General features: G+C 36.7%; 1 protein-coding gene across 3 annotated transcripts in view; it reads left to right on the top strand.

The window, feature by feature from the left end:
• The window catches only part of DIAPH3 (diaphanous related formin 3), a 475,864-nt gene that overhangs the window by 268,308 nt on the left and 192,402 nt on the right, over positions 1 to 15,154 (top strand). For all 3 annotated transcript variants that reach the window (XM_040623366.1, XM_040623355.1, XM_040623377.1), the window contains one exon: positions 7,794 to 7,923. In XM_040623366.1, the coding sequence (XP_040479300.1) occupies positions 7,794 to 7,923 (130 nt within the window). The remainder of the gene's footprint in view (positions 1 to 7,793; positions 7,924 to 15,154) is intronic.

Here is a 15,154-nt window from a genome sequence, read left to right as displayed (position 1 = left end):
ATTCAACACTGTATTGGGAGTCCTAGCTAATGCAGTAAGACAAGAAAATGAAATAAATGGTATTTAGATTGAGAAGGAATAAATAAAAATGTCTTTGTTCATAGGTGAAGTGATTGCTTCATAGAAAATCCCCCTGAATTGACCAAAAAGAAAAAAAGAAAAAGAAAACAAAACAAAACACTTCCTGAAACTAATAAGTGATTATAGCAAAGTTTCAGGTTATGGATTGACATAAAAAATAGTTAATCACTTTCCAAATACCAGTAATGAACAATTGGAACTTGAAAGTAAAAACAGTATCATTTATGTTAGTACACAAAAGAGTAATACTAATATATGAACAAGATTCTTATGAGAAAAACTATAGAACTTTGATGAAAGAAATCAAAAAAGATCTAATAAAGAAGTAGATATTCCATGTTAATGGAAAAGAATATTCAGTATTGTTAAGATGTTTCTTCTTCCCAACTTGATCTATAGATTCAATGCAATCCTAATCAAAATCCCAGTGAATTACTTTGTGAATATTGACAAGCTGATTCTAAAGGTTATATGGATATGTAAAAGACCCAGAATAGCCAACACAACACTGAAGAAGAACAGAATTGGAGGACTGATACTCCTGGACTTTAAGGCTTAAGAAGCTGCAGTAATCAAAACGTGGTATTGGTTAAAAAAGTAGATGAATGGAACAGAATAGAGAGCTCAGAAATAACTCCACAGAAATACAACCAAATCTTTAACAAAGAAGCAAAGGTAATTCAAGTGAGAAATAATAATCTTTTGAAGAAGTGGTTCTGGAACCAGTGCACATAGCATGGGGAAAAATATATATATATACAGGCCTCAGTTCTTTCATAAAAATTAACTCAAAAGGGACAGAGGCCTAAATGTAAAATGCAAACTATACAACTTTTAGAAGGGAAGAGAAAATCTAGGTGACCTCAGGTTTGGCAGTGACTTTTTAGGTGAGATACCAAAAGCATGATCCTTGAAAGAAGAATATCGCTAAGTTGGATTTCATTAAAATTAAAAACTTCTGCTCTGCAAAAAACACTGTTAAGATAGAAGACAGACCACAGACTGGGAGAAAATCTTTGCAAAATACCTATCCAAAATATACAAATACCTATCCAAAATATACAAATAACTCTTGAAACTCAACAAGAAAACAAATGGCAAAAAGACCTGACCAGACACATCACCAAAGATTGACAAAAGGCAAATAGATGTATGAAGAGATAGCATCGTTTGCCATTAGAGAATTGCAAGCTAAAACAATGCGATAACACTTCACACCTATTAGAATGGCTAACATCTTAAACACTGGCCAAGACCGAATCCCGCACAGATGTAGTACAGTAGGAACTCTCGTACATTGCTGAAGGGAATGCAAAATGGTAGGCCTGCATTGGAAGACTGCTTGGCAGGTACCCAGTTAAACGTAGATTTTTTTTTTTTTTAAGTTTTATTTATTTATTTTAGAGAGCACGAGCAGGAGGGGCAGAGGGAGAGGGGGAGAGAATTTCAAACAGACTCCACACTGAGAGCAGAGCCTGATGCAGGGCTCAATCTCATGACCGTGTGATCACAACCTGAGCTGAAACAAAGAGTCGGACACTTAACTGACTTCGCTACCCAGGCGCTCCATGTTAAACATATATTTAACATAGGATTTAGTGATCACACTCTTACTCAAAGGAGTTGAAAACCTGCACAAAAATGTTTACAGCATCTTTATTTTTAATTGCCAAACTTTGGAAACAGCCAAGATGTTCTTCAGTAGGTGAATGAATAAACTGTGTTGCCTTCATACAATAGAATATTATTCAGTAATAAAAATAAATGATCTCCCAAGCCGAGAAAAGACGTGGAGGAAAACTTAAATGCCTATTAAGGGAAAGAAGCCAATTTGAAAAGACTACGTACTGGACGATTGCAACTATATGGCTTTTTGGAAGAGAGAAAATTATAGAGACAGTAAAAAGATCCATGCTTGCCAGGGGTTGTGTTGGGGAGGGAAGAAGAAAGAGATGAAGGTAGAGCACAGGGAATTTGGGGTGTGTGTGAAACTATTCTGTATGACAAGGTAATGGTAGATACGTGATATTATGCATTCTTCAAAACTCCTACAACTGTAGAAGGCAGAGTGAACCCTAATGTAAACAGTGGATCTTAAGTTAATGATGGTGCATCAGTATCAGCACATCAGTTGTGATGTGTACCACACCTAATGTAAAATGTTACTAATAGGGGAATTGGTGTGGAGGAGAGCGTATATGGGAACCTTGTTATTTTCTGCTCATTTTTTTCTGTAAAGCTGAAACTGCTTTAAAAAAAAGTGTTTAAAAAATAAAAGGTAAAACATTTAATTTAAAATTAACGTATTTGATCCATTTATATTAACTAAAGAACAGTGAGCTGTTTCAAATGTCTTGTGGAATAAGAAGGCTGTACAAATAAACAGAACATTGAACAATACAGTAGATAATGTAATCTAAAATTTTTACTACAGTGCAAAAATGCTTTTAACACTGCAGTTTCTGTGCTCACTAAAATCCAAGACAAATAAATTTAAAACATAATTCAGAGAAAGTTGGGGGGGATTGGAAGAAATCAGCTTATAATTATAGGAATTCATATTAAAGAAAGAACTTTCTTATTTAATAATGTTTCAGCTCTCATTTTAAAATGAAAATTACACAATATAAATTATTTTTATAAATGAATATCACAAATTATTTGTCTAATATCTTTTTTTTTTACCTAATATTAATTGATCTCAATCTTGAAAATCACTATGGAAGTTTTATTATTGGTATTAATAGTCATGGCAGACATAGATGATGTTAAGCATCTTATTTCATTTAAATTAAGATTTTTATTTCCATTATAGAGACAAAACCAATCTTTTAAAAAAATTTAATCAGCATGCTGATTATTTTCTTAATGTGGTTACACATATCAAAAACATTACTCATTGTATAATTGTGGTTTTCACTAATGAATTTTTCACTAGTGAGTTTTTACTGGGATGTTGACTTTCTGTCTGAGAAAGTATATATTCTTTAACACATCTATTTTTATGTGAATACCTTTAACTTAAATTTAGAGATGCTATTTTGTACGTACACAAATCACTTTATTCTGCGTAGGATTTAAGATGGAATATGATGTTAGTACATATACTTATTCAAATCTGTTAAAGGTTAAACTTAACAGCTGTCTTTTCATCTAACCATATTCGTATAGTATTTTGTCAGCACTAATCTACCAGCAGTGTTGAAAGACTTGCTGTTTAGGTGGTAAGATTCAGGTGGTGTTTTATGAAGTTTGTAGATAAAGCACTAGAAGGAATGTCATGCTCTCAGAACTAAAGATGACCTCAGGGTAGAAGGTGTCTGTTTTTAGAGGCTTTCCAGGCTAGAATTAGAAGGTTATAGGGCTTCAGTATTTCAAATTGCATTGATGTTCTTTTGTTGTCTTACTACCATTTTTGTCCACTGTGGTTTTGAGAAATTTGTTTATTTTGATACATAATAATCTCAAGATTTTTGTAGCGGAACTATATTTTGTAGTGGTTATGAACTTTGTATTTGCACAGACGTGGACTCAAACCTTGACTCTACCAGATAGTAGCTATATGATCTGGAGTATGCTACATGATCTCTCAAATCTTTTTTCTCTTCCTTAGTTACGGGTATAATACTGGTTCCTCATAAAGATATTGTGTGTTTTGAGCACTAAATATATCTTTTCTTTTGGCTACTCCTGGTCTCAGGAAAAGCGCCACATAAGAGCTGCGGCTATGATAATATCAATGGTATTAGTGTTAACGGCATTAACATTGACTATTATTAATATTTATAATTAAAATTTGATTATTAATATTGATCATTATCAATATTAATGGTATTAATGCTATTCTCAAGTTAGAGTCTTCTAGAATGTTCATGGGGCAATTACAGGGTCTCTTAATTTTGTCATTTTATGATGTTCAGCAATGTCTGCAACAGCTAGAGTGTCTGCTGTTTTAGTACATACTTAGATAACAGAAACACAATAATGGGAGCAGAGTTAGTTTGGCAATATTCTTTTGATTTAAGTGTCATTAGTCAAAGAGTAAGGGGTCTGTGGATTCTGAGGATCACCAAAAATTTACTCAGTTTTTATTTAAGGAATTTTCCTTGTGATTAAAACAACGGAATATTCTTTAAATGTCATCCAAATTTGTGCTGAATAGCTTAAAAATATTTCAAAACATTGCATTGTAGCTACAAAGGAATTCTACTCCAGAGTGACAACTAGGCCATGATTTATTACAGGATCTTCTTTTAACATTATTTTGTCTGGAATGAACAGAGCAGTTGAAGAAACTCCATCCATCTTTTTGTTTATTTGACATCCATGCTGCATTAAATGTACCTCAAAGAAACAATATACAAATAAGAAACTCTCCTTAACAGCCATGATTACTCATCAGCAAGATACATCTCTTGGCAATAAAACAAAAGGAAGCCTGTCAAGCAATGTCTGTTAAAATTTAAAGCATATTTTTTAAACCTAAACGAATTTTTAAAGGAAATATTTTAGCTTCGTTTTCTTTCCAAGAGTTAGCGTTACAAAGTGTGCTCACGTAAACTGTTCCTTCTCTTCAACAAAATCAGCACCATCCCCCGAGCTTTCCTTATTCTTCTAGCTCAGTTGCCCATTATATATGATATGAGTAATTAGTGGAAATAGATTGTGCCCTTTTTGTTCATGTTCATCAGAAAGTGGAAAAAAATTGAGCATGTAGATAAAGATGTTGATAAATATTTTGTTGTGCATTCATGCTTTTAGAAGGTGGCCTTTTTTCATTCTTTCTCATAAAGCGATTTGAGGGGAAGAAGGGAGGGAATAGAGTAATTGGGGCAGGAAGAATACCTTTGTGTACTTTTTCCTGAGAATGTTAGGACCTGTATGAAGATTGTCCTCCCTGGAATTTAAAGCCACGTAGCAGTTTGTGAATGAGACACAGTATGTTATCCACAGTTGGTTGCCATCTTTGTTTCTCATCTGAACTTCTTCTCATTTATTAGGTTTACTTTGAAATTCATTTGGAAATTTGATTTTTCTTTTCGTCTTGCAGTTGTTAAACACAGATTCTGAAAGGATGGGAGACTTTTGCTTCCATATACTATTCAGTAGATCTACTTTTTAGTATTAGACTGTTGCCACTACTCTACTTGCTAACCAGGTGATGTTTTCAGTAATACAGCCAGCCCAGCACCCTCCTCCATGAATTACTCTCTTAGCTTTGTGTTGGTCTCTGAATAACTTGAATCTTTGTTTGACTTATATACTTAACATTGACTAAACTGGTAGATGCCATAAACTATATTTTATTCCAGAATTCTAATTCTGAATTTTTATTGCTTATGAATAAAGATCAAGATTGATCCAGTTGGTTGTTGTTAGATCATGAGATTTCTTGATCTATTAATCCTAGCAGTTCCTGGCTATTTAGTTGCATCATATATAGTACTGGAAAGCTCTTTCCAGGCTTTACACATTATAGAGGTGGGTGTTGCTTGTGCTAATCAGCATTCCATACGGGCTGCATATGGAGTTTCACAGGAAGGGAGCATGGTGAAGAAGGGATGTAATTAGTGGCAGTCGGGAGCTGAGAGTCCACAGAAGGGATGCTGTTCCCCAAGCGGTCATTGCTTTCATGGGGTAGGGGGATAGAAGAGTTCACTACTAGGGTGCTTTAAAAAATAAATTAAAACAAAACCAAAAGACAGCTTTTATGCTACATCTTGGTTATACAAGAAGAAATTATTATATTTATGAAAGTTTGCTACTTTTACTCTGGCCTTACTCCTTAAAGAGGATAGTATGAGGGAAACTATGGATCGAAAGGTAGCTTAATAAATCAGATTAACATTCTCAATATATGTGAAAACAGACTGAAGGATTCTAACTGCCTTTAGCATGGAAAAAAAATAACTTGTGAACTGGGATTACAACTAAGTCTTTGTATATAAATACCTGCTTTCATTCTGTGTACCCATTTGTGTTCATTTGATCAACTGTTAATCTTTGGGGACTAAAGGCTCACAATCTGGTGGGTCTAGACCGTTATACTCCTCTGAGTTCTAGCCAGGTATGCTCAACAGTTTATCCACCCCCAGGGGATAGAAAATTGGTTCTTGGGAAGCAAAAGTATCTTGCTGTTTTTATGTGCAAAGCATAGATATACATACAGTGCATGAATAGATATACAGTATACCTATGATTTTAAAATTTCATGGGTGCACATGATGAGGAAAAAAATACCTAAAAATGCTCTTTAGCCAGCAATTAGGAAAGAAAAAGACCGAGAAACATTTTTCTACGCCTGTATCAATCTACGTCCTTTGTGGGTATTTTTGCTCGGATGTTACTTAAAAGCTTCAAACTTGTTCAAAACTGAAACCAGTCTCTTTGCACAGCGTACCCCACCCAACTCTGTTTCTCTGTCTTTCCCTTTACTTCAATTAATGGCACCTCCTGGGTCTCCATGGCCCCTCTGTCCCATTATCTCCATCCCCAGCGCAGTGTCCTGGCTCAGGCCCTTGTCTTTCCCTGCCTGGATTGTTGTTACAGGTTTTTAAGTTACTTTCCCTGCGTCTGTTCTTTCCCTTGCTTTTTGTCTTTCATCCACACAGAGCTAGAGGGAGCTTTCTAAACCGTAGATCTTATCATCTCTTACCCACTTTAAAGACTCCCAGTTCTTAGGGATCGAAATCTTCTTTCTGCTGCATGGCATACCTTTCCCCCTGTTTTCTGGTCTTTTCCTATCTTCCCAGCTTTATACCTTTCTACTCTCTCTATTGTCCTCTTCCACACACACTTCATTTTCCGAGTCACTCAGACTCCTCAAATGTGTCGTTTTCTTCCACAAGTGTGGCCTTTTTCAAATACTGCTCCATCTGCTCATGGTACGGCACTTATGAATTTTCTTCTTGCCTTCCCTAATCCCATACAACTTCCTGTCTCGCAGTGTTCAGTCCAGAGGCCCTGTCCTCTGAGGCATTCTTTGTTATTATTTTTACTATACTGTTGGTCACACCAAGGTAAATGTACGTGTGTTTGCGTGTATTTCCCCCCCAAATAGCTTCTTGCGGAACAACTCTGTGTCTTATTTGCTGTTGCACCTCCAATTCCTACAGCATCTAGTAGGCAGTCCATAAATATGTGCCAAATTAAAAATAAATTTAAAAAAAGGAATGAAAGCCTGGGGTTGTTTTAAATACCATTATTATGTAGAGTTTCAGGTTATTCTGTTCTCCTAAGTGTTTATCATGTATTTTTTTCCCATAAAATGTTGCATAGTAGATTGGATTAAGCTTATACTTTCTTTTCAACAAATGTTAATGACTTAAGGGGCGCCTGGGTGGCGCAGTCGTTAAGCATCTGCCTTCGGCTCAGGGTGTGATCCCGGCGTTCCTGGATCGAGCCCCACATCAGGCTCCTTTACTGGGAGCCTGCTTCTTCCTCTCCCACTCCCCTGCTTGTGTTCCCTCTCTCACTGGCTGTCTCTCTGTCACATAAATAAATAAAATCTTTAAAAAAAATGTTTATGACTTAAAACAACAATACTTAAAGAGTAGCTTTTCAGGTACTTAAACGTTTGCAATTCAAAAATAGAATTAACTAATTTTACAATTCATTTACCTCTTACCTACAGAATATAGTATTAACATCAGGTAAGTAGGCAGATTATCAAAATATTTTTGACTGTTTTTGCTCCCTCTTGTCCTATCTAGCTAAAGGACACGAAATCTGCTGATCAGAAAACAACACTACTTCATTTTCTGGTGGAAGTATGTGAAGAAAAGTACCCTGATATCCTGAATTTTGTGGATGATTTGGAACATTTGGACAAAGCCAGTAAAGGTTTGTGCTTTTATAGAAAACATTTCACTGCTCTGGGTCTTCAATTAGTACATATAGATGGAAAATAATGCCTTTTATTTGAACATATTTGCTACTTTGCCACAGTATTTTAAATATATTTATAAAAATATAAAACATACGTTGTTGTGTAGTTGAAACCTTATGAATACTTGCCGGCCCCACCCTCTGCCACTCAGCTGCCTCCACCGTTGCCATGGTGACGCTCACTTGAGCCAGGATCCTTCACTTGGGGACAATCGTTGTGTCTGGGCCAAGCCCCAGTAATCAATGTCCCCAGTTAGCCGAAGTTCTAGATCTGTCTCCATCCACACTGAAGGTAGAGACTGCATCCTTTGTCCGAGTAGAGACCAAACTGCTGGAAATTCCTTCCAGTCCTTTCTAATACCCAGATACCTCACCTGCTTCTGTCCCTACTGGATTTAGATCAGGTTGCAAAGGGTCAGGATAGGATAGGACCTGTTATTAATAGTTGGTTATAATACGGTTTAAATGCAATTTTTGACCACCTGAAGCATCCAGTTTTTATTTATATAACCTATTCTATGGAAAAAATTTTACTTGCTCCAACAACCAATTTATGGATACACATTTCTATGAGTATCTGTGTACATACATACTTCTTGGAAGACAACTCATTTGAAACGGTGGGAATCTGTATTGTCATTGTGTTGAAAACTGATCATTAGAAATGTCAGACTATTTTTGTGTTGTTTGTTATTGTCTTCCTAAAGTTGGAATTTGTCAACTTAAGAATACTTCATCCCCCCCATTTTAGTGAATATTCCTTCTTTAAAAAAAAAAAATCACCTTTGTCATTTTCTACTCCCTTTGTTTCTTCCATAAAATGAGGATTGTAGCAGTGTATCTTCAGAGTGGCAATGTGATTGGATGAGATGTTCTTGACGGTTTTTTCTGAGATGTATGTTTCTTCGAAGTACTGATCTCATATAGCCTGCTGAGGTGGTGGGAGGGTGGGGGAGAGTTAGAAATAATAAGTCTGGATTTTTAAGACCAAAAATAAGCTTTTTACTTTACTTTTTGCTCTTGCATACTATTGTTGTAATGATGTTGGAATTAGTTAATTTGCCCTAGTACTACCTAAGAATGTCGTTGGTATAAGAAAGTAATGACTGTATATATGGGTATAAGTGTTTTAATGGAATTTAATGGAATATATGGATATAAGTGTTTTAATGGAAAATAATTAAATTATTTTCTTATATTGAACAATGACATAGGACAAAGTGCACAGAAAAAAAAGCATTAAAAATAACTCAATGATAGTCAAAATAGCTTTTAAGTGATTGATTCATTAATTCAGGGAAGGTAACTTCTCTAAAATGAGATTTCTGAAATTTGGGAATAAAATTTAAGTAAACGGGCCAAAAGAGAATTGAAAGTGGGAAAATTTAAAGTAATGAATGATGAGCATGATAAGTAAAAGAATAGTAGATGAAAAAGTTGTACATAATGCCTTGAACTTTATAGAGTTTTCTTTTTCTGGAGAAAAGATAGCTGAGTAGAGTAATAGCTTATATCAACATTAGGTCTTTGGGAAGAATTAAATCTGTGCAGTCATCTTATGATGATAACAGTTTGCATTCATGACCATTTCACCATCTTTTCCTCCTGTTCTAAAACTGAACAGTGAGCTGGAACATTCTCTTTCAGATGTACGTTTTAGTGTAGAATTTATTGTCCAGCAGTTGTGCTCTAAATTAAGTTTCTAAAATACCATTTGACTCACTTGATTGTACTTAAAATTCTGTATAAATATTTTATTATTTTGCTTTTGAAAACTAACTTTGATAAGGGCTTGTAGAGTAGTAACTTGGTAATTAGATACTTCTGTTTGTTTTCTTTTTTAATGTTTCTACTGGGGCATTCTCGGGCCTTGGAGGTTTTTCATTTCCATCTGTTATAGCGGAGGCATGCATATGTGTATAAGTCAGCAGATAGCACAAATGTGTTTCACCGGGAGCAGCCAACTAGATATTTGAAATAGAAAAGCCATCACTGAGATATAGATAGATATATATGGATATAGACGGATATAGATTTTTTTTTATATAGTGTAGGTGATTGTTGAGCACGATTTCTTCATGTGATTCTATTACCTTATTAATGAACGAGATTTTAGAGGAATGAATGTAGTAGTTTTGGACGAAGTAAGTCTATGTTTGCTTTGGAAATTTTCAGTGCTTTTATATTATATATCATCATTTAAAAGTTTCCATATTTGAAATCTCCTCAGTGAGCTATCACATGTATTAAAAAGTACCTTTGTTTTTGAGACATAACAAAATCCTGGCCATTAAGTCCTCGTGGATCAGCAGGGGGATCTTTCATTGCAACTAATGAGCTTGCCTGTATGACAATTTTCAAATATCTACTTCATTAGGGCTGCTTCTTTTCTAAGAGATAATGGCTTACAGCTTTTCTGTTGTATTTCAGTGAAAATATTTTGGGTCATTATTGTATTTCTATATACCATTGCAATATTTCTTTCTTTCTTTTTTTTCCTGGTCTTTGAAGGGTTGAATACATTGTTCTCTTGTCTAAACAGTTGAAGTTAATGGACTCTAATATGTGAAGGTTTTATTGATTATTTCACAATAACCTGCTTCATTATTAACTTGGTATTTTATTAATGAGTAGAAAATATGACAAAACTCTGGGGATTTGGGGAGTGTATTAAAGTAAAACCAAGGTAAGTTTATAGTGTCGCTTTTTTCAACCCTCTTTTAGGGTTATCGTATCTCAGCCATATATTTCTCTTCTTCCCTAGATAGTCTGAATTCTAGGAATGCCATGCAAGTCCAGTCTGGAACTCACTTCTTCATTTGAAAGCAGCTGTTGTGTGATTACTCAGTGTTGGAAACTGCACCCTTGTCTTGTTGCTGGTCCAAGGTTTAGTTTCTGTGTTTTGGTGCGACCCAGGTGACCTCACCTCACTGACATCTGGCTCCTGCCCTAACTGGCTCCTCTTACACTCTCAGGACCCTTTACTTCCTCCTCCTCTTTGATGCGACCTCTAAGTATTGTCAGTGTTATTAGCCTAATACGGAGCCCTTCTTTTCCTTTCTCCCCATAGCTCCTTAGGTGATCTCTTCAGTTTCCAAGGACTTACGTACCATCGTTCCATTAATGACTTACAAATTTGCACCCCAGTCTTCCCTTCTAAGCTCCACACTTGCATATCCAACAGTGTACTGGCCATCTCCAGCCATACCACATGCATAGATCACAATATGCCATCAAATGTGGCTCTTAATTCCTACACCCATAACCTCTCCTCCCCAAATTTTATTTACTTGAGAAACTCCTTCCTAGCATCCTTTCTTTTGATTTCCTCCTTCTCATTCGCCTTGTCTCTTTACAGCCTTCAGCGTGTCAACAGCGAGCCATGTGGTAGATTCTAAGTTAAATCTATGGGAAGTGACGGCTGTGGCCTAGAATGTTGCCTCGTTCCCTCCTTCATCGAGCAGCTTAGAGTAAATGTCACCTTCCCTCTGGTGCTTTTTTCCTGGTTGTTCTGGGGAGCCTCACCTAAGTTTCAGTGTGCTCTACTCTTTCCTTAAGGATAAATTCGTATGTTTTCCAGAAAATCTTAGACCACCTTCTAAGAACTCAGTGTAGGTTAGAGATTATTCCTGGAACCGCTGGAGATGGAATTCGCTTCTAGAGAGTGGGCCGCCTTCAGCGTATTGTCAGAGTGGATTTAATGATTCTCTGTTTCTAATATTTTAAGACTGTTTGCTCTTAGGTAGTAACTCTTTGGTCTGACCCAAATATTTGTCTACTCAAATGCATCTCCAATTCCAGTGCCTCATGACTTTCCAACATTTTATGATAAATGGCTTACTAAATACCAAATGTTTATCTTTTATTCACCTACTGTGAGCACTTAGAACACTTCATTTCCAGGTGGCTGCCACCTGGAAATGTATAGTGTTTGAAATTTCAAATTCATCTGCTCTAACAAGCAGAAAGCATTTTCAAAGCCTCCCATTAACCTTCTTATACTATACACCTCTAAAAATGCCAATTAAAATTTATTAGTTTGATGTATATATTTTGAATATTCAGGATTAATTATTCAATTGCATTTTAGACATTAAGTGTGTACTATAACTACATAAAAATATTCATTGTGCAACAGACTTAACATAAATAACATTATGTTAGGGAGGTCATAGATTGGGGCCTCACAATTTTGTGAGATAAATAATTCATCTGGCATTTCAAATCAATTGTAGGATATTAGAATTTTATGAAAATACTAATTTGTGTATATTTCTGCCAATACACTGAAATCATTTGAAAGAACATGGGAGGGGACATTCATAATAAAATAATTGATAGACGACAACCACATAGGGTATTGCTTTAATTGAATTGTCAATAAAGGGCAGAAAAATATATTCTGTTAGGAGCTGAATTCTGTCCCCCATGTCCAAGCCCTTCATATGTGGAAGCCTTAATCCTTAGTATCTCAAATTGTGATTGATTGTGGAGATAGCTGTTTAAAGAGGTGATTATGTAAAATGAGGCTCTTAGGGTAGGCCCTAATCCAGTGTAAATTGTCTCCTTATAAGAGGAGGAAATTCGGACAGATAGACACCAGGGATTCTCATGCACACAGACCAGGGATGTGAGGACACCGCAAGAAGGCGGCCATCGCAAGCCAAGGCCATCTCCTTGCTCCAGAAGAAACCAGAGCTACTGACACCTTGATCTTAGACTCCAGAACTGTGAGAAGAGAAGTTTCTGCTGTTTAAGCCACCCAGCCCCAGCCCATGGCATTTGTGATGCGGACCTAGCACACATTATAATAGAATAACTTAAGGCACTTTTCTGACTTCGAATTTTTCAGCTGTAGGATAGAGTAGCATGTGCAGATGATGTTCTACTTGATTAGATCACTTAAACAGTCATAGACCTGCCGTGTGAGGTGTTCACTAGTACGCGATTTCAGGATATCAAAGGTTCTTGTACAAACTGTGAATTATCACACGATTTTATATAATTACAAGTATGCCTCAATTCCATTTTTGAATAGACACGATATAAATTCACACATATATGAGGAAATATTGAGGCAATCTAGGTAAATATATTCATGAATATTCACATTTAATTTTGGGGTTAGATCTATGGTATCTCCTAGATTTTATTTTAGAATGCGTTTGTTTACACTGGTATATTAAGTTTTTGTTCTGTTGTCTTTTCTTATACTCACTGCATCCCTATGTATATTTCTTTACTACCTACCTCTGTTTTGCTACTTTAATAGTTGTAATTTTATTATAAGCAAGTAGCCGATAAAAGCTAGTAACACTCTGAATTATCCGTTGACTCTTCTTCTGAAAGGGAGGTGTGGATGGATGGTTGTACTTTTTTTTTTTTTTCATTATCCTATAGAAATAGTGAAAACATTTGGTATCTCCTACCTGTGTAGCATGCTTCTGCAGCTAGATGGTAGAGTCACAAGTTATGTCTGGGAAGCTACTTCATGACTCCTGTGTAGTTAGGTCTCAACGGTCTAATTGGATAATCTGTACCGATCTAATAAGTGTACTTAGGAATTGTAGAATAGTTTTAATGTCACTACAAGCCAAATATAATAAAAGATAAATTTATTTTTAAAATATAATTCATGTATAGGTTTGCATATATGTATTAAAAGGGCAGTATTTGTAAAATTTTATATTCAGATGAACACTTCTAACATAAAAAGGTAGGATGAAATATAACTGGGTCATTCACAAGGTAATTACAAGATATATGAAAAATATATATAGTATACTGTGAGCTCAGGTTGCTGGTAAGGGGCTACAAGGTCCAAGTTGTCTGATGACTAGCATTTTATTTAAATTCTCCCAATTAATTTCCAGGGATTATCTATATAGAGTTGGCATCCAAAGTTTATATGGGAGACTTGCATGTAAGGTTGTATTGTACTGTTGCTCTGTGCAAATATTTTGAAAAGCAGCATAATGGAATGTCGAAAGACCATGGCCAAAGTCCCTTGAAGGATTAAGGACTCTATAGACTGATGTTGAAGAACACTAGGCATGGAGCAACTACACTTCCAGCTCAAGATTGCTTTTTGGGATACTGAACCGAGAACATTTCCTGAATCGGCCGCTGCTGGGGCTGATAGATGATCATGAAGAAGAAAAACACATCAGGAAGACCTCTCTATCTTTTTGGAGGTTAGCAGACTGAAAGTGGCATCAATACACCATTAATCTTTTCAAGAAACTAACAGTTTACAGTGTTTGCAGATTTGGGGCCAGCTACAGATTTTTGAAATAGCTACTGGAACAGTTCTATCAGTGTCACCCGTGAGCCATAGCTCACATCAAGTCACAGGACATCAAGTCACAGGACAGGATCAACAGTGACAAGCAAGGTCTTAGAGCTCTCCCGGACGGCTGACTGCAAAGCAGTATTTACGGCCCCTCAGTGTTGCAACAGGAAGTGGGAAATTAGAAACAAGGTGGGTGAAAGAAAATTTCAGAATGAGAGCATTCTGAAGGCTAGCTTACCATAACAAATCTGTGCAGTCTGAGGGAGCCTGAGCAGTGGGTGGAGAGCGCTCACGGCAGTCTGCTGAATGTCACTGCTTGCAAGGTGGACTTGTCGCCCGCTAGGCGAAGAGCCGCGGGGTGGCTCAAATGCTGCAGGCAAAATTGCCAGTTGCTCCCCGGAAACCAGGCTCTGTGCGGCCTGCAGAGCCTTGAAGTACTAGTTGTGTGAGCTTCGTAGGACTGCCATAACCGATGAGCGCACACTAGGCTCCTTTAACCACTGGAAGTGGCTGAGGTTACTCTCTAGTTATTCGGGAATACAGGCGTCTGAAGTCACCGTGTTGGTAGGATGGGTTCCTTCTGAAGCCTCTCAGGCAGGAGCCATCTCCTGCCTCTCTCTTAGCTTCTGGTGGCTGCCAGCAGCCTTGGTGTCCTCTTCTCCTCTGTGTCTCTGGCTCTCGCCTCCTATGTAAAAACACCAGTCATTTGATTTAAGGCCACCCGAAATCCAGGGTGATTTCATCTCGAGATCCTTAACTGATTCCCTGTGCAAAGATCCTATTGTCAAATAAGTCACATGCTGACGTGCTTTTGGCCATGGATTTGAGGGGTGGGAGGGATACTATCCAGCTCCCTACAGTCATCCTTGTCCTCACTCCCATAACTGCATGGAA

Source organism: Ursus maritimus, unplaced genomic scaffold (genome assembly GCF_017311325.1).
Source record: "Ursus maritimus isolate PB19 unplaced genomic scaffold, ASM1731132v1 scaffold_10, whole genome shotgun sequence".
Lineage (NCBI taxonomy): Eukaryota > Metazoa > Chordata > Mammalia > Carnivora > Ursidae > Ursus > Ursus maritimus.
Note: the sequence above shows the minus strand (reverse complement) of the source record. Positions and strands in the feature narration are given on the sequence as shown.